Source organism: Ochotona princeps, chromosome 2 (assembly GCF_030435755.1).
Source record: "Ochotona princeps isolate mOchPri1 chromosome 2, mOchPri1.hap1, whole genome shotgun sequence".
Lineage (NCBI taxonomy): Eukaryota > Metazoa > Chordata > Mammalia > Lagomorpha > Ochotonidae > Ochotona > Ochotona princeps.
The window spans coordinates 75,323,198-75,346,119 of record NC_080833.1 but is presented as its reverse complement, the minus strand read 5'-3'; the positions used below and the strand labels follow the sequence as shown (position 1 = coordinate 75,346,119).

The window sequence follows — 22,922 nt, the reverse complement described above, 5'->3', positions numbered from 1 at the left end:
GAAGTAGTCACAGGATGTGGGTAAGGACTTGCACATTCTAACATATCAGTCACTAGATACCATGTCAGTTAGCTCCGTAATGTTGTAAACTGTTATCGATGCTATGTTATGGCTTTTAATTGATCGGGACAAAATTCTGCCAGCTCTGCTTTTAGACCAGAGATGGTCTCCCCAAGAAACTGTTGAGTTTATCTGGACAATAAGATGCTGGACTCTGCATGGTGCATGCTTGTAATGAAAGAATCTTGACTGGATTTGAACTGTAATACTGCAATAAGGTGTAGGAATCCACCATGGGGGGAGGTACGGGGAGGGGTACCTCAGACCCTATGAAACGATGTCATAAAATGAAATGTAATAAAACATAAAGAAAAAAAACAATTACCCAAAAGTTTTTTTTTTTTTTTAAATATTTTCTGGGCCCAGTGCAGTAGCTCAGTGGCAGAAATCTTTGCCTCGCATGTGCCAGGATCTCATATGGGTGCCATTTCATGTCCCAGCTGCTCCATTTCCCATCCAGCTCCCTGCTTGTGGCCTGGGAAAGCAGTATAGGACAGCCAAAAGCCTTGGGACACTGCACCCACATGAGAGACCCAAAGGAGGCTTCTTGCTCCTGGCTTTGGATTGGCTTAGTTCCAACTGTTGCAGCTACTTGGGGAGTGACCCAGCAGACAGAAGATCTCTCCTCTCTGTAAATCTGCCTTTCCAATAAAAATAAATTTGAAAAAAAAAAATGCTGTGGGCATCCTATGTTGGAGTAACTGGGTTTAGTACCTGGCTCTGGCTCCTGACTTTAGCTTCCTGCTAATGCAAATCCTGAGAGGCCTCAGGGAATACTCCACTGATTTCTGCCACCCACGGCAGAGACCAGAAGCTCTCAGCTTCAGTCTGGCCGTCGGCTCTTGGGGAGTGAATCAGGCATGGAAGTACTCTCATTCTGCCTTTCAAATACAGTTTAAAAATGTATTTTTAAGTATTTATTATTTTTATTGGAAATTTAGATTTACAAAGAGAAGGAGAGCTTTACATGAAGAAGGAGAGACGGAGATCTTCCGTCCGCTGGTTCACTCTGCAAGTGGCCACAATGGCTGGAGCTGAGCTGATCCAAACCCGGGATCTTCCTCCAGGTCTCCCCCTCAGATACAGGGTTCCAAAGCTTTGGGTCATTCTCTATTGGTTTGCCAGTGCACAAGCAGAGAGATGGGTGGGAAGCGGAGCAGCTGGGCCACGAACCAGCGCCCATATGGGATCCTGGCACATGTAAGGTGAGGATTTAGCCAATAAGGTATTGTGCTAGGTCCAGAATTCATTTTTAATAAGTAAACCTAGTAATAATTCCAATGGAGTCTACTGTTTAGTACTTAATGGAATTTAACTGAGATGTTTGCTTTGAAAAATCTGGTTAATATACAGTCTTAGAGAAGTATTAAGTACATAAGAGCAGGATGAATGCCGGCTGGCTGGGCTTTGCGGCAGCACCCACTTGCAAGTGCCAGGGCTAGATGCAAGTCATGTCAGGCTGGACCACTGTATTCCATGTCAAGTACAAGATCTGGGGCTGGAAATAGGCTTAGTAGGAAGTGGTGGGCACTGCTGCTAGGCTGCAGCTCCCGGTGGTGAGCGTGAGAGCTAGTGCTTGGGGTGGACCAGGCTGGACCAAGGCAGCAGTACCCATCAGCATACGTGTGAACCAGGCCAGGGGGGTGGTTGGACTGAACTACACTGCAACATTCGTGGATGTGTGTGACAGCTGGATGGAGTAAGAGAGGGGCTGGACTAGTCTCCCGCACACACTGGCACGCACAGGAATCTAGGGCTGGGGATAGACTTGGTTGGAGTTACTAGGTTGCCCTGACTAGGTGGAAGTTCCTGCTAGTGTGCATAAGGGCTGGGTTTGTGACAGGCTGGATTGGGTTCGGCCACAGCACCCGTCAGTTTGTGTAGGAGATGTGGTGGAATTGACCAGGGACCTGCATTCACCAGTATGTGTAGGTTGATGCTGGTGTTGAACTAAACTGGACCCTGTACTAGCTGGCACACAGAAGAGTCCGGTTTGAAGTCACCCTTGGCAAGGTTTCCTGGAAAACTCTCCAGCTAGGCTGCTGGACTCAAACTCCAGCCACAGGAAAAATCAGAAAATACATGGTCTAACCTTGGAACGCATGTTGGGACTGGAGCAGCGAACAGCATGCCAGGAAGAACACTGGGACATGACAGCTACATCATCTAGGCCAGCGCAAGCAGGACTTGAGTGCTTTGCTGGGAGGTAGAAAGTAGAACAGATTGGACAAAACTCCTGGCCTGGCTTTGGCAGCAGGTGTCTGGGTGTGTGAATGCACCAGGATGAACTTGGTCAGCCAGTTGACCTTGGAAAGATTTTTCTCAACCCTGGAACAGTGAAGTCAGCTGCTATCTCAGAACTGTCAGGACCAATCGAGTGACAACGTTGGAACATTCTTCCCCAAATCCAAGATCTCTAAGATAACATCAGATGGTCTTCTCCATTCATGGTTACTGATGCAGTTTGGCAGCAAGGACCAGCCCCCTTCTCTCTCCCTTCCTCCACCACTACCTCTCACCACACTCCCACCACAGATAAAAGAAAGAAAAGGTTGAAAACATTTGCCCCACCTTCTTCCATACCTCAGCCCTCCCCAACTGAATCAGTGGCCCACATTGGCATACATCCTTCTCGACTGTGTAAACAACATTCAGAATAAAGTTAAAGTGTTTAAACCTCTCCTTTTACTGTTTTGATACACGTTGGGAAGAGATATATATATATGTGTATTTGTTTGTTTTTAATTTAGTTTGGATGCTCTTCCAAGAGTCACATGTCCAAACCATCCAGATGCGATTTTAGTGGAGGACTACAGAGCTGGTGATATGATCTGTCCTGAATGTGGCCTGGTTGTAGGTGAGTAATTATTATGTGTACAATATGAATCACTATCGTGTTTTGCTAAACATTTGTTTGTTTTTATTTGAAAGGTAGATTTAGAGAGAAGGAGAGACAGAAATCTTCATCTGCTGGTTCACTCCCCAAATGACCACAATAGTCAGAGCTCAGCCAGTCAGAAGCCGGGAACCTGGAGTCTTCCAGGTCTTCCATGTGGATTCAGGAGCCCATCTTCTACTGCTTTCCCAGACAGAATAGCAGGGGGGTGGATTGGAGGTGGAACAGCAGGGACTTGAAACTGACCATAGGGAATGCCAGCAGTACAGGCAGAGGTTTAACCACTATGCCAAAGCAGTAGCAGCTATTGTGGTATATTTTCTTTCTTTTTTTTTTTTTAAAGATTTATTTTTTTAATTTTTATTACAAAGTCAGATATACAGAGAGGAGGAGAGACAGAGAGGAAGATCTTCAGATATACAGAGCAGAGAGGAGGAGAGACAGAGAGGAAGATCTTCAGATATACAGAGAGGAGGAGAGACAGAGAGGAAGATCTTCCGTCCGATGATTCACTCCCCAAGTGACCACAACGGCCTATGCCATGCCGATCCGGAGCCAGGATCCAGGAACTTCTTCCAGGTCTCCCACGCGGGTGCAGGGTTCCAAAGCTTTGGTCTGTCCTCGACTGCTTTCCCAGGCCACAAGCAGGGAGCTGGATGGGAAGTGGAGCTGCTGGGATTCGAACCGGTGCCCGTATGGGATCCCGGGGCGTTCAAGGTGAGGACTTTAGCCGCTAGGCCATGGCGCCAGGCCTAGTTTCTTTATTTTTTTAAATATTTTATTTTTATTGGAATGACAGATTTAAAGAGAGAAAGGGAGAGAAAGATTTTCCATCTGCTGGTTCACTCCCCAAGTAGCTGCAACAGCCGGAGCTGAGCTGAGCTAATCTGGAGCCAGGATCCAGGAGCTTCTAGGTCTCCCATATGGGCTCAGGGTTCCAAGGTTTTGGGCCATTCTCTGCTGCTTTCCCAGACCACAAGCAGGGAGCTGGATGGGAAGTGGAGCAGCTGGGTCACAAACGGGTGCCCATGTGGGATGCTGACACATGCAAGGTGAGGATTTGATCATTGAGCCATTGCTCTGGGCGCTGTGGTATGTGTTCTAAATTATTTTGCAACGTACAGCTTCTGACTTTTCTTCACCTACAAGTAATTTATATTAGAAGAAGAAACAAAACCAGAAATAAGAGCAAAGTCGTCTGGAGATACCAGGTTTTGTTGTATTTCTGATACATATTTTATAGTAAGGATGGAAGCTAATTAGAAAGATGCAAAAGGACAGTTAACTTGCTGGGTCCTTAGTTTATTTGCTAGAGGGTGGAGAGAAAGGAATACTGTACATATTAAATAGTGAATAAATAAAATAGGCCCTAATTCCGTATTTCATGCACTTTTTAAAACTTCATTTGTTTGCAAAACAGAAAGAGCTGCCATCTACTGACTTACTTTCCAGATGTCAGCAGTGGCTAGAATTGGGCCAACCAGAACCTGGGAGCTCAGTCTAGGTATCTGGTGAGGGTAGCAGGAATCTAATTCCTTGAGTCGTCACCTGATGCCTTCCAGGGGACAATTAGCAGGAAACTGGAATTGGAGGATGAGCTGGGACATCATCCCAGGTCCTCTTGACTGCTGGCCTAGTGCTTGTCCTTCCACAAGCTTTTTAAAATTTTCTCATATATCCTATTTTGAAATAGGATTATCTGCTTAAGAATCTCTGACATTAAATTGTTGTCCAAAAATAATACTTCAAATTTTGGTTTTACTTACTACATGCTCACTATTCCAGAAATGAGAGATTTTAAAATGAAATTTATTTTCATGAATTTTTTTAAAGATTTATTTATCTATTTGGAATTTAGAGAGAGAATTCACTGAATGCTAGTTCATTCCTCAAACGGCCACAGTGACTGGGGCTGGGTGGGTCCAGGGCCAGGATCCGGGAGCTTTGTCTGGGTTTCTTAGATCGACTGCTGTTCCAGGTGCGTCAGCTGGAAGTTGGATCAGATGTGGAGCAGCCACGACACAAACTGGCACCCATTTGGATGTTGGCTTGACGGGGGCACTTCACCTGCCACTGTACAGTGCCTATCCCTCAAATTATTTCTATAGTGACATTGCAGCCAGCACTTGAGAAGGGGATGATCCTTAGCGTTTGAATTTCTTAGGAATGGAAACATTTAGAGTTACTATAGGAATTAAGTTCTACTTGCCATTAAAATCTTCTAAGTAAAGCAATTTTTTTTTGTTAAGATTTATTTTTGTTGGAAAGTCAGATATGCAGAGAGGAGGAGATATACAGAGAGCAGGAAAGACAGAAAGATCTTCCATCCATTGATTCATGCCCCAAGTGACCACAACAGCTGAAGCTGAGCCAGTCTGCAACCAGGAGCTGGGAGCTTCTTCCAGGTCTCCCACGTGGGTCCAGGATTCCAAGGTCTTAGGCCATTCTCGACTGCTTTCCCAGGCCACAAGCAGGAAGATGGATGGGAAGTGGAGCAGCTGGGACACTAGTAGGTGTCCATATGAGATGTGAACACTTTCAAGATGATGATTTAGTCAGTTGAGCAAGCCATCAGACTGGGCCCTACATTTTGAAATGGTTGGAAAAAAATCAGAAGAATAGTACTTTAGGGCATGTGCAAACGGGATCAAATTCAAATTGTAGGGCCCGGCGGCGTGGCCTAGCGGCTAAAGTCCTCGCCTTGAAAGCCCCGGGATCCCATATGGGCGCCGGTTCTAATCCCGGCAGCTCCACTTCCCATCCAGCTCCCTGCTTGTGGCCTGGGAAAGCAGTCGAGGACGGCCCAATGCATTGGGACACTGCACCCGCGTGGGAGACCCGGAAGAGGTTCCAGGTTCCTGGCTTCGGATCGGCGCGCATCGGCCCGTTGCGGCTCACTTGGGGAGTGAATCATCGGACGGAAGATCTTCCTCTCTGTCTCTCCTCTGTATATATCTGGCTGTAATAAAATGAATAAATCTTTAAAAAAAAAAAAAAAAAAATTCAAATTGTAGTATTTGTAAGTTTTTTATTGCAACCCAGCCACACACACTTGTTCATGTATCTTTGGTGTCTGTCACACTTTAACAGCAGTTTAGAAAACATAGGTGATTCTCATGTTATTTGATTCAGCTGTTTGGTGTACTGCAGAAAGTGAACTTTCAATTCTATTCTTTTAAGATACAGTGGAGTGTGGATTATTGTGGTCCTCACCTTGCACACACCAGGATCCTATATGGGCACCAGTTCTAATCCCGGTGACCCTGCATGCCATTCCAGCTCCCTGCTTGTGGCCTGAGAAAGCAGTTGAGGATGGCCCAGTGTTGCTGACCAGCAGCGACACTACCTACGAGGCACACTCTTGAGGGTCTGGGAAAAGCTGGAACCGCAACCAGACCCCTTATTGCCAAAAGCGGCTGCTTTTATACCCTTCTCTCTGCTGCCTTTTCCCCTGTTGGTCTTATCTTTTCTCCCTGCTTTTGTATTCCTCTCTGCTGCTCCATTCTTCTCCACTGTCACGGCTAGCTGAGCCGCGAATGTCCGAGCGAAAAGCACCGACACACGGAGACCATGATGGTGTTAGAAGTGCTGGGAGCCGTCTCCGCTAAGCCTGTTTATTACCATATTATATCCTCTTTCCCCCAAGCCCATTAACAGGACAATAGGACGCCAATGAGTCTGCAAAGGCCGGGTGCTCAGCTAAAGGAATGTAAATCAGCTCCTCAGCCCACAACACTCCACGTCCTCCTTCTCCTCCTTTTCTCCTAGTCCATTGTTCTTCTCCTCCTCCCCCCCGCCCCCCCCCTCGCCTTAGCTTTTTCCGCTTTTTCCTTAGCTTTTCCACCCCTCTCTGCTGCCGCGTTCTTCTCATTCCGTTCTTCTCATTCCGTCCGTCGTTCTTCTCCTCGTCCGGGACACCTTAGCTTTTCCCTCAGCTTTTCTACCCCTCTCTGATTGCCCTATTCTTGTTCCGTCCACCATTCTTCTCCCCGTCCTTCTCCTCGTCTGGCACGCCTTAGCTTTTCTAGCCCTCTCTGCTGCCCCATTCTTCTCATTCTGTCCGTAGTTCTCGTCTTCCTCCTTGTCCGTCTTACTGCTTTTGGTGGCTGCTTTTATACTGCTCTTCACCAATCACTTCTCCCCGTGGTTCCACTTGGCACTACCTGATAGGCCAGTAGCAGTGACATAATCGCAGCAAGGGCATCAGCCTATCCCTGTGACTTGCTGTTTACCTGCTGGTGAGACCAACCCTGCCTCTTGGCGCTGGACCAGCCGCCATCCTGTGAAGGCCTTTCCTATTCCTGGGAGCAGCTCTGGCACCCCGCTCCCCACAGCCCAAAGCCTTGGGACCCTGTACCCATGTGGGAGATGCGGAAGAAGCTCTGGCTCAGCTCCGGCCATTGCAATCACTTGGGGAGTGAATCAGCAGACGGAAGATCTTTCTGTCTTTCCTCCTCTCTATATATCTGACTTTCAATTAAATTAAAAAAAAAAACAAAAAAAGGTTAAACATTTAATCATAGGAAATTTCACAAAAATGAGATTGCAACTGAAGTAAAAGTCTTTGAGGGGTGTATTGTATGTCAAACATAGAAAAAAAAGAGTGGAGGACATTTGTAGCAATGTCAGTAGTCAACTAACAACCAAGCCAAATTCAAGTATTTTTCCTTTGTTCTTGGTGACTGGGCAGATGTTACTGATCCTTCTCTGTAGCTTAACCAGGGATTCAGTGCGTGGTTTGAAGTGACAGAATTAGCTTCTGTGAGTTTTGTGCATAGTACTAGCACAAAATATTTCCACAGGAGCTGTGAAAATAATCAGTACAATAATGGAATCTGTCAGATTTGTTATAGGTGATGATGGTAAAAATGTTTGTACTGGTCCAGTACAGTAGCCTAGTGGCTAAATGATCACCTTACATTTGCTGGAATCCGTATGGTTGCTGGTTTGTGTCCCATCTGCTCCACATCCTATCCAGATCTCTGCTTTTGGTCTTTGAAAACAGTAAAGGGATGGCCCAAAGCCTTGGGACCCTGCACCTGCATGGGAGACCTGGAAAAAGCTCCTGGCTTCAGATCGGCTTAGTTCCAGCCATTGTGACTACCTGGGAAGTGAATCAGCAGATGGAGGATCTCTCTCTCTCTCTCTCTCTCTCTCTCGATCTCTCTCTCTCTCTCTCTCTCTCTCCTTCTCTCTGTATATCTGACTTTCCAATTAAAAAAATCTTTAATGGAAAAAAGTATGTTTGAGCCCTCAGTATAATAGCCTAGTAGTGAAATCCTTGCCTTGCGTCCACCGGGGATGCTAGGTGGGTTCCAGTACGTGTCCTGATTGCTCCACTTCCATCCAGCTCCCTGCTTGTGGCCTGGCAGGGTAGTGGAGGATGGCACAAGGCCTTGGGACCCTGCACCCGTATGGGAAACCCAGAGAAGGCTCCTGGTTTGTATCAGCTCAGCTCTGGCTGTTGCAGCCACTTGGGAAGTGGACTGGCGGACTGAGGACCTTTCTCTGTCTCCTCTGTGGATCTGCCTTTCAATAAAAATGTATCTTGTAAAAATATGTTTGAAGCAGAACAGAAGATTTAGTTGTACAAATTTTACAAAAATTGTGAAAATCTAAGATGCTTAAATCCTATCAGGGTTATTCACTTTACTGCTGTTCAACAGGTACATTGTAGAAAAATTTCATCTCTTACGTGTTACTGAGCCAGTAAGGTCAACAGTGAGCCTCATGCATTCCTGCGTACTTATACCGTCATTCTGTGACTGTTTAGCAGTAGAAGCTCAATAATCTGCCCTGTTCTGTCACCTAGTAGTGATTTGGTAAAATTAGCATTGGAAAAATTTTGTTGAGATTTCTTGAACTTAGGAGTGTGAATGAAATCTTTCCAGTGAGTAATACCTTTTGTTACTGCTATTGAATATTGAAGAGTTTTGGAAATTAACTTTTGCTGCATACTTACCATTATTTTGTAATAATTTTAACAGAATTATAATACAAAACAGCTCTTGTATGCAAATCATGCTGCACCAAAATCAGTTTGACAAAAGCTAACGTAATTTTAATCAAAAGTAATGTCAAATTGGTTTTATGTACTTCATATATCTTTTTTGTTTTAATGCAAATGAGTAGCAGAAGCAGACTTTCCGTTTGTTAGGTCTCTGTCCACATGCTTCTAGTTGCTATTAGGCAGGGCTGGGCTAAGCCGAAGCCTGAGCAGAAACCCAGTGTGGGTTGGACACATGGTTGGAGGGACCCAGCTACTTGAGCTGTCACTCTCAGCCTCCAGGATGTGATTAACAGGAAGCTAGAATAGGACACAGATCTGACTCTTTAACCCATGTGTGAGGGTCTCAGAGCAATTTTTTCAACTTATTTATTTAAATCTTATTTAGTTGATTAGAGTACAAAGGGTCAAGGGCTACAGAAATACCATTGTTTCCACACTAATACCATTTTTCCCCCTGTATCTGGGGTCAGGGGAGAAACCAAGGGAAAAGCCCCACCCAGCCTCCCAGCCATCCCATGTTCCTAACGTGAGGCATGCTCCGAGGGTCCTGCTCAAGCAGTTTTTTGATAGTTCAGCAGGTCTGAGTTGCTGCCAATCGCGATGAAACCTATTCAGAATCCACTGGTTGACATAGTCTCTTTATGGTTGGGGTTCTGAGATCAGTAGTTCAGTTGGAGGGATCTCCAAAGAAGCTTCATCTGATTCTTGTGTGAGTTTGCCAGTACAGGTTTTGGCACAGTCCGTCGCACCAGTCAACTTATGCACATGCTGGTCGTTGCAATTGCTGGGTCCGTTCTGTTTCCAGCCTTGTCTTCCACTTGAACCAATGGGTGTTGAAGTCCAGCTCGATGCTACCCACTTCATACTCGGTCCTCACGCAAACCAGTAGGAGCTGCAGCCTGGTTGGGGCGACTCCCCAAAATCCTCACCAGTTCTGGCCCCTACCCTGGTTCCCATGCTTGCCAGTATTTACCGCAGGCTTGTTCAGTCTGTCCCACATCCCATTTAGCTCTGGTACTTGTCAATGGGCATTGAAGCCTAGTTCAACCCAACTATCTAGCCCGCACACATACTGGCAGGTGCCTTTCTGTCTAGCCACCCCTGCCCCTCTCCTGGTTTTCTTGCTGTCCAGTGGGAGTCTTTACCCACTAGGGAGATGCCCACTGTCTCCCTACTAGGCCACTCCAACTTCTGAATTATGCACTCTCCGGGTGGTTCTGGCATTTAACTTAGCAGAATTAGCCCCTGGTGCCAGCCTTTGCCATCTGATGATGTGGCAAAGCCCAACCAACCCTCACCCACTCTAATTTTTGCTTGCACCAGTTGGGACGGTCAGCCCAATCTGGCCCTTCCCCAGTCTAGTTCACCTGAGGCCCACAGGTGTTGTAGCCCTGCCTGGTCTGGTCTGCCCCCATCCCAACTCATGCTCTCCAGTGGGAGTGGTTGTCCAGCAGGGGAGCCCACATTGCCCTGCCGGCTTTGCCTCCTACCCCCCGGTTCTTACGTGTACTATTTGGGCACTGCAACCAATCTGGTATGGATCACCTCACCTTGGCATTCCTTAATGTGCACTGGTATGTGTTGCGACCGAAACTGGCCTGACCCACACTCTATGCTGGTGCTCGGATTCGCTAGCAGTTGATGTGAACGGGTTCAGCCTGGTCTGCCCCACACCTATGCTTTATGTATGCCGGTGGGTATCTTCCTCTCACCTGGTCTGAGTTGCTCCATATCGTGGTTCTTGCGCTCACCTGTAGGGGCTGTGTTTCGACAGAGGAGTTTCCCAAGCTCCTCCTTCAGAACCTCTCCCTGCCTGTGCCAGGTCTTGCACATACTGGTTGTTCATGGGCTAGCCCTCATTACTGGCCTTCAGTCCATTCCAGTTCTTGATGTTGGCTGTTTGACCCCAGCCAAGGCTTGTCCATAGCCAGACACTGCTCACACATGGCTTAGTAGGGGCAGAGACCCAGCCTAGTCAGTCCTACATCTACCAGGTTCTCCAGAGCACCAGATGGTGCTGGCATCTAGCCCAGCTTGGTGCTCCCAGCCTCAGTCCATATTTGTATCTAGGGAGATTGCATTCTTATCTAGACCAGAATGCAGCCTCAGGGAGCATTTTTTTTAATAACATTTATTTTATTTTACTTGAAAGGCAGATTTACAGAAAGATGGAAATCAGAGAGAGCTTCCAGCCACTGGTTCACTCCCCAAATGGCCACAGTGGCCAGAGCTGAGCAGATCTGAAGCCAGGAGCTTCTTCAGGGTCTTCCATGTGAGCACTGGGTCCCAAGCACTTGGACCATCTCCAGTGCTTTCCCAGGCCTTAAGTAGGGAGTTGGGGGGGAAGTGGAGCAGCCAGCACACTAACAGGCACTCATATGAGATGCTGGCACTTGAAGGTGGAAGGTTAGCTTATTTAGCCACGACACCAACCCCTGAGGTAGTATCTAGATCTGTGCCAGATCTCTGATTTTATATGCTTCATGTAAGTACATACTTGTGTATTTACAATGCTGTTGAAAGTTAAAGGGACAAGTGTGATGCCATAGCCTATAAAACCTCTGATTGCAACACTGGCATCCCAAGGACACATATTCAAATCCCAGCTGCCACACTTCTGATGTAGCTTCCTGCTAGAGACCAGGGAAGAGCAGTGGAAATGGCCCAAGTGTGTGGTCCCTGCTACTCACATAAGATACTCAGAGTAAAGCCCTGGTTTAGGCCATGTATAGCCCTAGCCATCGTGGCCATCTGGGGATTGAACCGGCCCATGACAGCTCTTTTTCTGTCCTTTCTTCCACCCTTATTCTGGCTTTCAAATAAAGATTTTTTTTTTTATTTTAGTTAAAGCAAGATGTTCGTTGTTACACAGATCTGTGGTAGCTGTATTTGCCAAGATCAAACTCTCTAGCAGTGTTTTTCAGGCTTGCTTGTAAATGCTATGAACATTTTCTTATTTCAAAATCCAGTTTACTGTGCAATTAAGCTTCTATCAACCTTCAGTCAAAAATTATTAATCAGCAATGTAACAATATGTTAAAATGCTAATATCAAAGATAAGGCCTTTACTGTAAAGTTTTACATACCCACATCCCACATTGAGTGCCTAGGTTCAATACCTGGCTGTAGTTCCCCTTTTTTGTTTCGTTGTGTTGTGCTTTTGGAGATTTATTTATTTGTTCGAATCACAGAGATACAGAGAGAAATCCACTGGTTCTTTTCTGAAGGCTACAATGGTTAGGCTTAAGCCAGGAAACAAAACTCCATCCAGGTCTCCCATGTGTATGGCAGGCCTAAGCACTTGCTTTCTCAGTCACATGAGCAGGGAACTGAGTCTGACGTAGGGCAGCGGGGGCTTGAACTGGTGCGTATGTAAGATTCTAGCATTTCAAGCCGCGGTGGTTTTTTGTGAATACAGACCCTGAGAAGCTGGAATATGGCTCATGTAATTAGCTTTCTGCTACCCACGTGGAGATCTGAACTGAGTTCATCTCCAGGCTTCTGCCCTAGCTGTTGAGGGCTCCTGGGGAGTGAACTGATAGATAGGAGCTCTGTTTGTCTATCTGCTGTTCAGATCAAACTTTGCCAAAGACAAATATTAGGAAAAGAATGTAATAAAATCCTATTATGTCATCCAAACAGTAAATATGCTCAATTGAGATCACATGCTTATGGAATAGTATCAGTACTTAGCAGTACTTAAAGACATGTAAAAGTGAAATACGTAAAATCTTGTATCAGTGGTAGGTTTATAGTCATAGTTGGTTTTGATGATAGGAAACAACAGGTTTGAATTCCAGTTAAATAACATGTTACCCAGTATGAATTCCCTAAATTATGCTGCTGTTTTACTTTTTACTATGTCTGGATTTTCTTTTTATCCTTTTATGAGTATGTACAGAGGCTAAAATATTACTGTATGAAATTTTACACAAAATGTTAACTCTTGATTTAAATGAGAGCACTTTAATTTTTCCAAAGTATTAAGATCAAACTGATAAATAGGGAGAGACATGAGATTGAATATAATTTCATCTTTAATTTGTTTTGCAATATTTTTATGAGTGAGTTAAAATCTTAACTGTTGGTTGTCTGTCATTTCTTAAAAATTTTTTTTTTTTTTTTTTAAAGATTTTATTCATTTTATTACAGCCAGATATACAGAGAGGAGGAGAGACAGAGAGGAAGATCTTCCGTCCGATGATTCACTCCCCAAGTGAGCCGCAACGGGCCGGTGCGCGCCGATCCGATGCCGGGAACCAGGAACCTCTTCCGGGTCTCCCATGCGGGTGCAGGGTCCCAATGCATTGGGCCGTCCTCAACTGCTTTCCCAGGCCACAAGCAGGGAGCTGGATGGGAAGTGGAGCTGCCGGGATTAGAACCGGCGCCCATATGGGATCCCGGGGCTTTCAAGGCGAGGACTTTAGCCGCTAGGCCACGCCGCCGGGCCCCATTTCTTAAAAATTTTATTTAAAAATTTGAAAGGAGAGAGTTACAAAGCAGGTGTGTCTGCTGGTTCACCCCATGAATGACCTCAACAGCTAGAGCTGAGCCCATCTGAAGCCAGCAACTAAGAGTTTCCTCTGGGTCTCCAGCGTGAGAGGAGGTTCCTAAGGATTTGGGCAGCCTGTGCTGCTTTCCCAGGCTTAATCAGGGAGTGGGATTGCAAGTGGAGCAGCCGGGATACAAACTGGCAACCACATGGGATGCTGGCACTACAAGGTGGAAGCTTAGCTTACTGTGCCATGTGAGGGCACATTTCTTCAATTTTAAATTTTTATTGATATAAATAAAACAGATTTTGTGTATTTTACATATAAAAATCTGATAACCATACTTTCTCTCCTCAATTTGTCTTTTTTTTTTTTTTTTCCAGAATGACTACCCATTTAAAACAAAAGTTTTCCAGTGTGGTTCTGTCTCCTTCTTAGCCTTCCTTCTGCTTACCCCGGCAAGGCTATTGGACCAGACAGCGCAGTTAGAGACAGATGTTGCTCATGAGGCTTATGTGCTCTCTTGCACTTGGACTGCCTTATTTTTTAATCTAATTTTTCTGCTGCTTCAAACCTAAAGGAATTCGTTGTCTTGCCATCTTGCTTTATTAACTTACCAGTTCTTGAATACCAGCATCAGGACTACTGTATTTTATCTCACCTAAGTTACTAGATTAAATGTAAGGTCTCAATAATTTTAAATATAATCTCTATAATGTATAGCAATTTCTCTTTTTTCTGATATGAATATAACTAATGGCTCATTAATATTATACAGTAGGGGGCTGGCATTATGGGGCACATTAAGCCATGTCTTAGAATATCTGCATCCCATACAGGAGAGCAAGTTAGAGTCCTGGCTACTCCACTTCCAATCCAGCTATGAATGTCTCTGGGAAGACAGCTGATGATGACCCAAGTTCTTGGCTAATTGCTACCCATCTGGAACAGACAAATGGAGTTCCAGGTTCCTGGTTTCTTCCTGGCTCAGCTGTGGTGGTTGTGACCATTTTAGGTGTGAACCAGCAGATGGAAGATATGTTTCTGTGTGTGTGTGTGTGTGTGTGTGTGTGTGCATGCCTGCCTCCTCTGTCACTCTGCCTTTAGAATGATTAAAATAAATCTTTACAAAAGCATATACAGTTTACTCACTTAGATATTTATAATTAAACTTGTGGTATAATGTCCTGTGAATGAAGAATATTCCATGACCAAACAAGGTCAGTGGGAGAAGAATCTGATAACAGAGTTCTATTTTATTGACAATATCATCAAGCAAATTAAGTCAACTACAGATTGAGCATGACACTTCATATATGTACATATAGAAGTGTGTGTGTATGTATGTCTTTACTCACATAGACATGTTAACCATATATCGCTAATAAGTGTAGGTTGTACCAAATATGTACGTGAATTTGTATCATCTCATAGTTTTGAAGGCATGCATCTTTGTTGACAGTTTAATTCAGCCTTCACCTCTTACGCCATAGAAAGTGATGAAATCAAGTTGGAGCAGTGCTCTGCAAACCACTAAAGGGTATATACCATTTTTGTCTTTATCCTATTTAGAATTGATCCTCATAAGACTTTGAATTCATACAACGTAATATATTTCCTAATAGATGATCTTATTAGACATAGTTTTATTTCGCTTGCCATAAAATTTTATATTTTATAAAAGATTTTAGGTTATACCCTACTCATTTAAAAAGCATTTTGAATAGCCTTTATTTTAATTAATAGCTTCCAGAACAAAAATTACTTTGGAATTTGTTCAGATATGTATTTAATGTTTAACATATGGATAAAAATTACATCAGCCTATCTTCACTAATTCTCTTTAGTGTGAAATGCAGGGCTTCGGTGGTTCTCTTGTCTTCCCCACCACTTTTCCTTTGTAGAGTAATGTATTCTCAGCTAACTCAGCCTCTAGGAGAACCCATTTCTCCTTTTCCTTCTTATCTTCACTCAGTCTGCTTGAGATGCTCCATCCAGTCTCAAAACCACGTGGTTTCCACTTTTAAAAAAAGATTTATTTTATGTGTTTTGTTGTTTGTTTGTTTGTTTTTGGAAAGGTAGATATATGTAGAGAAAGAAAGAGAAAGGTTTTTAGTGGCCGGAGCTAAACCCTTCCGAAGCCAGGAGCCAGGAACTTCTTCCGGGTTTCCCATGCCAGTGCAGGGTTCCAAGGCTTTAGCCTGTCCTTGACTGCTTTTCCAGGTCACAAGCAGGGAACTGGATGGGAAGCGATTTAGCCGGGACACAAGCTAGTGCCCATGTAGGATTCTGACACACGCAAGGTGAAGGAAACTTTAACCACTAGGCTATTGCTCCAAGCCCAGTTCTTACTTTTTAAAAATTATTTATTTGAAAGGCAAAGTGTCAGAAAAAGTGAGAGACTGAGGGAGAGAGAAAAATTCTGTGTTCTCATTCCCTCCCCACATCATCATAACAGCCATAACTGAACCAGGAGCTGTAAATGCCGTCTGTGTCCCTAGTAATGTGTGACATCAGCACGGGTATTGGCCCATCATCCAGTGCCTTCCCAGGTATTTCAATGAAAAGATTTAGAAGTGGCATAGCTAGGACTTGTGTGTGGGTGCCAACATCACAAGTGGCAGTCCAGCCTACTGCAGTACAATGATGGCACCATTTTTTTAAAAAATTGTTGTTTTATTTTGATAATTGTTCGACAGTTGATTAGGGCACAAAGAGTCAAGGGCTACAGGAAAGTGGGCAAGACCATTGTTTCCATTATTCTCTCTCTTGTTTTTTCTTGGTCTGTATCTGGGGGAAGGGGAGAGATAAAGGGAGAAGCCCCAACCAGCCTCCCACTCATCCCAGGGTCCTCGACGTGGGGAATGCTCCGAGAGCACTACTAAGAGGTTTTGATAGTTTGGCAGTTCTGAATTGCTGCCAGTCTTGCCATTCCAAGCACACTGAAATGTCTCCAGAATCCACTGGCTGACCTAGTCCACCTTAGAGTCTCCATTTGCCCAGGTATTCACTGCCTACACATGACTGGGGTAGATGATTGATTTGTTCTGTCCTCTGTTGTGGTACCAGGTATCCTCTGCAGGTTCCAGTTGACTGCCATATCCTCCATGTGCACCTGGATATGCTGTCCACTGCTCTGTCTGAGCCTCTCAGGAGGCTCAGCTTTGACACATGCACTCCATGGTCAGACCATGGAAACTGCACTGCTCTTCATGGTTGGGGTTCCAAGATCAGTTCAGCTGGAGGGATCCCCAAAGAAACTTCATCTGAGCTGATTTATGTGTGCATGCCAGTACAGGGTCTGGCATAGTCCGTCGCCCCAGTCTGCTTATACATATGCTAGTGGTTGCAATTTCTAGGTCAGTTCTGTTTCCAGCCCTGTCTTCTACACAAACCAATGGGTGTTGGAGTCCAGCCTGATCCTGCTCACCACAGACTTGGCCCTCACATAGTCCAGTGGAAGCTGCAGCCTAGACTGAGAGACCCACAATAACCCTCACCAGGCCTGCCCCCTGCCCTGGTTCCCATGCTTGCCAGTATGTACAGCAGACTGGTCCAGTTTGTCCCACATCCCATTCAGCTCTCAAATGTGTCAGTGGGCATTGAAGCCTAGTTCAACCCAACCAACCCCACTATCCAGCCCACACAGATGTTGTTGGGTGCCTTTCTGTCTAGCCACCCCTGCCTCTGTCCTGGTTTTCATGCTTTCCAGTGGGACTGGTAACCCAAGAGGGAGGAGCCCACTATTTCCCTACTGGGTCCACTACCACTCCCGGATTATGCACTCTCTAGGTGGTTCTGCAGTTTAACTTGACAGAATTAGCCCCCAGTGCCAGCATCTGAATGGCACCATTTTTTAAAAAGGTTTATGTAGCATTTATTTGAATAGCAAAGTGGTAGGGATATAGTTCATGGGGGAGAAAGAGATTGAAGCAGATTACCTACTTCAGGATCTCACTTAAATCTAGAAATTGCCCCAAAATGTGTTGACATATTACAGTCACGTTATTTTAGCAGTGATTTGGAAAGGACTCACCTGGAGAGTTGGCATGGCTAGACCTTGGAGGATCTGCTAGTGCAAGAGTCGTGTCACTTGAGTTCTGTTGCCTCTGAGCTCTGTGGCCTCTCTTCCTAAGGGCTTTGTATTTTATATGTGGTAGTTGGTTTTTAAGACATATCTCTAGAGCAGATGTTAATGAGAAAAAAAGTGGGAGCTACACCAGAGCAGTTAAGATGTGCAGAAGTGGTACAGGATCATGTCTTTATTCTGTTTGTCATTGTGGTTGTAGGAGACACCTAAATTACAGAGTGGAAAGATGGGTTTACCTGCAAGTGAGAGTGACAAAAGTACATGTGAATAGGAGATACTGCTGCCATTCTAGAAAACAAATTTGCCACATAATTACTGCTTTGTAATGTTTTTTCCTTGATATATATAATTACATAATATGTTGTATGTCCTTTATTGTATATTTTTCTGGCTATTTTTAATATATTTGGGAAGTGGAGAAAGCAAGCTCCCATCCCCTGAGTCACTCTCCACATGCTGGCGGTAGCCCAGGGACTGAAACTGGGGGCTGGCTACTCAGTGCAGACACCCAGGTCAGGTCAGGGCAGGAACCCAGGTATGGTGCTGTCATTACTGCCTCAGGTAGCTGGAGGTGGGAATTGGACCCAGATACTGCAGTGTCAGATGTAGACCTCTTTGCAGATAAGCCTAATTCTGGACTTCGTGGCTATTTTAATGTTGTTGAACATGTAAATATTGTCTAATTGGCTGTCTTTTATTTGCATTACAGAATTTCAAGTTTATTTAAAAGGCGAGGGAATCACAGACATACATGGAACGTACTTGTGGATGGAGTAGGTTGGGAGGGGAACGGTGGGACAGTGGGGAATGTTTCTGCCTTCCAGTCTGTGTCAGTGGGAAAAAGAAGCTCTATTACCTGTTGACTGTGTTCATATGATCTTGGGAAAGGGAAAGGGAATGATTTCATGATGTTGCTCCAAGTCCCTGGTGAGGGAAAGTGTATCCTGGTGATTTGATTGATAGGTAAGCAAGTGGAATTTACAAAGAGCAGGGGGATTGCAGCTTCCGGCTCATAAGCCTAAGCTGGCTACCTACCTGTCCCATTTCATTCCCCTCTCAGAGCTATAACTCTTACTGTTGCTAAAGGGTGTAGACTGATCACATGTCTTCTGTGGTTACTTTCTGCCAATCAGGGCCATAGGGATTTCCTATCTCTTTAGAGAAGTCCCTCTCATGAACTGAAGAACTTGCGTTCAGTGCCAGTGGCTTTGTCCACAGCATCTTCATTATTACTTTGAGTTGTTGGCTTCTTTGCTCAAGGGTCAGCAGCATAGGTGGTCTAATTATGCAGTGTGTGTGCTGAGGCCGGATCGCACACCCACAGGTTCTACTCCCTGAGATTGATGATCCGTACTTGGCTGAGGCTGTCAGGAGATGCCTGCTGACGCCAGAGCCATTGGTGGACCTCCCCCCAACAGCAGATGCTGAAGGCTGGCTCAGGGAGTCCTGGTTTATCAACTCTGTAAGCCCTCTTCCCAACTCACCTCCAGCCCCAGCTGACACACCAGGTGAGCGCAACAGTGTTGGCAACGCCCGCATACCTGCGTACCCTGAGCCTAGTGCCTACTGGAGGGGCTAGGGTTACAAAAAAGACAACACACAGTGGGTCATTCTTGTAAAGAGAATGCCATTTATTTGAGGTTAGCCTGCCTCTTTTATAGTCTGCCTAGTTCCTCCCAGTATTATCCCGATGCTCAAACAACTCCTAAGCTCCCCCAAGGGCATCTTAAAAAAGGGGAAGCAGGGAAGAGGGAACTTGCGGTCAAGCCAGGGGCTAAATGTGTCGGGCCAAGATTGCCCATCCTGTTACTCCTTGAGAAACAAGCTAAGCTGTGGAGTTAACCCTTGGGAGACCTGGCCGTGAACAACAGCTTGCATTGGAGACGCCCATGCCAGTGGTTCTCAAAGTTCTGCCCATCCTGCCACTAGCTCAGACTTGCATGCACTAATAGCTCAGTGTGATTTGGGCAGACCCATGGGTACAACTCTGCCCACATCAAAATCCCTCAGTGGTCCCCACCCTGGTCCAAGAACCCTTACAAGCAGGTGACAGTGGTCTGCTCAGCTACCCCACCTTCCCCCCTGCAGACTTAGCTTTAAAGACTAGGCAAGTATGCTGGCACACTGGCACAGTTAGCATAGAGTTAGCATGAGCCAGGCCCAGAATGCTAGCCAGCTCTTGACTTTTTCTGTTGTTGAATTACAGAATTTTATTTAAACATGTAGTGTTATGATTAATAGTAAGTATCTCATTTTATTGGTGATCCTTAAATGCTGGTAACACTCTTAAGTTGGACCAATTTGTGAAAGACTCATTTTTTTATTCAGAGTTAGAGAGGGGGAAGTGAGAGAGGTTTTTTTTGTTTGTTTTGTTTTGTTTTTAAGATTTGTTTTTCGTGGAAACTCAGTTGATTTACTCCCCAAGCAGCCGCAATGGCTGGAGCTGCACTGATCCAAAGCCAGGAGCCCGGAGCCTCCTCTAGGTCTCCAATGCGGGTGCAGGATCCCAAGGCTTTGGGCTGTCCTCCACTGCTTTCCCAGGCCGCAAGCAAAGAGCTGGATTAGAACTGGTGCCAGGATTAGAACTGGCACCCATGTGGGATCCCAGCATGTGCAAGGCGAGGACACTAGCTACAAGGCTGCTGTGCCAGGTCTGAGGCAGTTCTTTATCTGCTGGTTCATTCAACAAATGAGTGCAACAGCTAGGTCTGGGCTAAACCAAAGTCAGGAGCTTCATCTTGGTCTCCCATGTAGGTGACTTGGTCCTAGATCATTAGCAGGTGGATGGATTGGAAGTATAATAGCTAGGACTTGAGCCAGTACCTGTATGGGGTGACACTGTTGCAGGTGACAGTTTTACTTGCTATGCCACAATGCTAGCCCCCTAAATAACTTATCATTGAAGTTTTTTCATTCCCAATCTTGATGTCACTTTAAAAGTTGGGCACTAGGTGGTAGTATAATCATGTTTACATAATCATTGATTTATAGTTAGCAAAGTGTTAGGTTAGTAAACTACTGTTAGTAGCTGTTACAACATAAAATTGCCATGCCCTGACTTTTTTGTGACTATTTTGATTCTTAATTTTTTATTTTGTTTTTAATATTGTTTGCGTTGCTGAAGGTGCATGCTCTTGTGGGCCTCCAGTTAGGGTGGGAAGGTGAAGGTATGGAGGAAGTTGGGTGGGACAAATGATTCAGTTCTGTTTTTTTTTTTCTTTTTTTCTGTCTGCTGTGGGGGAAAGATGACAGGGAGCTTCCTACTATCAGACTAAATCAGCACCTAGAGAGAGAGGACAATATTTGGTGACACATTACATCCCTAATGTGGGAAGAGTATTCTAAGGGCGTTACTTAGTGATTTTGATAGATTTTTTTTAAAGATTTATTTATTTTTGTTGGAAAGGCAGATATATACATAGAGAAGGAGAAAAGGAGATATAAAGGGAAAGATCTTTCATCCTCAGGTTCACTCCCCAAATGACTTAAATGGTGAGAGCTGATCCAAAGCCAGGAGCCAGGAGCCAGGAGCTTTTGGTTCTCCTAGCAGTGCAGGGTCCCAAGGCTTTGGGCCATCCTTTATTGCTTTCCCAGGTCATAAGCAGGGAGCTGGATGCTTAGTGGAGCAATGGGGACATGAACTGGCACCTATATGGGATGCCAGTACTTGCAGACAGAGGATTAGCCAGTTGAGCCATCACACTAGTCTATGCTTTTCCATCTTTTGGCAAGAAAGTTGATGTTCTCTGTTGGCTCTGTGCATGTAGACATGCTGCACACTGCCCAGGCATCAGTAACTGCGGAGGCTCAACCATGATATATGCACCCTAAGGTCAGACCATACATCCTGTGATTTTCCCTGTGACTGGGGTTTTATTCCAGTCATCTAGTTGTGTAGTTCCCCCAAGAAAACTCACCCAGGGCTGACTTCAGACTTGACCTTTATGTGTGCCAGCCAGTGCACATACCAGAGGATGCAGCTGCCTGATGAGCTCCACCCCAGCCTGATACCTCATGCAAACCAGTGGATATGTGGCCTAGCACAGCCAGTCTGCCACAGACCCAGTCCTCACGCATGTTAGTGGCTGCTGCAGTCTAGTCAGGGCGACCCTGAATAATCCCCGTCAGGCCCCCACTCCGCCCCAGTTTTTGTGTATCAGTTATGTGCTGCAACCTAGCCCAGGCTGCCCTGCCCATATCCCATCTGAATCTCATGTCACTCATGGTAAGGTGCTAAGGCTTAGCTCAGCCTGGCCTGTCCCCAGCCTGGTTCTTGTGCTCACCTCCAGAGCTGCAGCCCAGTAGGGAGTGTTCATAGTTCCCCTACAAGGCCTACTCCCAGCCCCAGATCTTATGCTTGCCAGGGATACTGTGGCCCAGCCTAACATGACTTGTACCCAGTCCTGATATTTAGCAACTGGTGCTGTGGCCTATCCTGGCCAACCTGCACCTATTCTGGTTTTTGTGTACGCTTGCAGATACAGCAGCCTTATCCAGCCTGGCACATCCCCAGACCCAGCCCACATGCCAGCTGACAGGTGCTGCAGCCCTCCTTGACCGACCTGCCTCTAGTCCCAGCTATCACACTCACCAATAGAAGTAGCAATCTAGCAGGGAGTCCCTAAAGTTCCTCTACCAGGCCCAATCCCAGCCTTGGGTCTTGATGAGTGCCAGTGGGTGCTATGACTCAGTCTGCCGTGGCATGGCCACCTGTCTTGGCATTCACCGGCAGGTACTACATCCTGGCTCACACCCAGTCCTGGCCCTCATGTGGGTATTGTGATGCAGCCTAGCCTGGTCTGCACCCCATCTTGGCTCATGGCTCTTGTCAGTGTGCTGCAGACTGACCCACTCTGACCCACCCCAGGACCCCCCCCCCCAATATGTGTGCTAACCGGAACTATAACCTGGCCTGACCTTCCCCCATCTCCAGATCTCATGCTCACCAGTGGGAACAGCAGACTAGCAGGGGAGTTGCTCAAGTTCCCCTACTAATCTGCTCCCAGCCTCAGATCTCATGTATGCTGGCAAGTGCTGTGGCCCAGCCTGACGTGGCCTGCTTCCAGTCCTGGCTGCTGAGGCCTAGCCCAGCAGGTGCTATAGCTTAGCCCAATCTGGCTCACCCCAGACCCAGCTTTCATGCGAACTGATGAATACCTCATCTATGCCAGGCCATCCTGTACCTACCTATTCTGACTCTTGTGAGTGCCAGCAGGTGCTAGGGCCTAACCCTATCTCCCTTGCGCCAGACCCAAACTACGTGCATGCCAGTGGGTGTTGCAGACTTGCCCAGCTTGTTTGATCTACACAAGCTGCAGCCTAGCAGGCGAGTTCCCAGTTCCCTTACCAGACCGTTCCTGGCCTCAGATCTTC

The 22,922-nt window shown here is 45.8% G+C and overlaps 1 protein-coding gene across 1 annotated transcript in view; it reads left to right on the top strand.

The window, feature by feature from the left end:
* The window catches only part of GTF2B (general transcription factor IIB), a 44,234-nt gene that overhangs the window by 3,921 nt on the left and 17,391 nt on the right, over positions 1-22,922 (top strand). Inside the window, exon 2 of the mRNA XM_004582069.3 lies at positions 2,811-2,917. Within this exon, the coding sequence (XP_004582126.1) occupies positions 2,811-2,917 (107 nt within the window). The remainder of the gene's footprint in view (positions 1-2,810; positions 2,918-22,922) is intronic.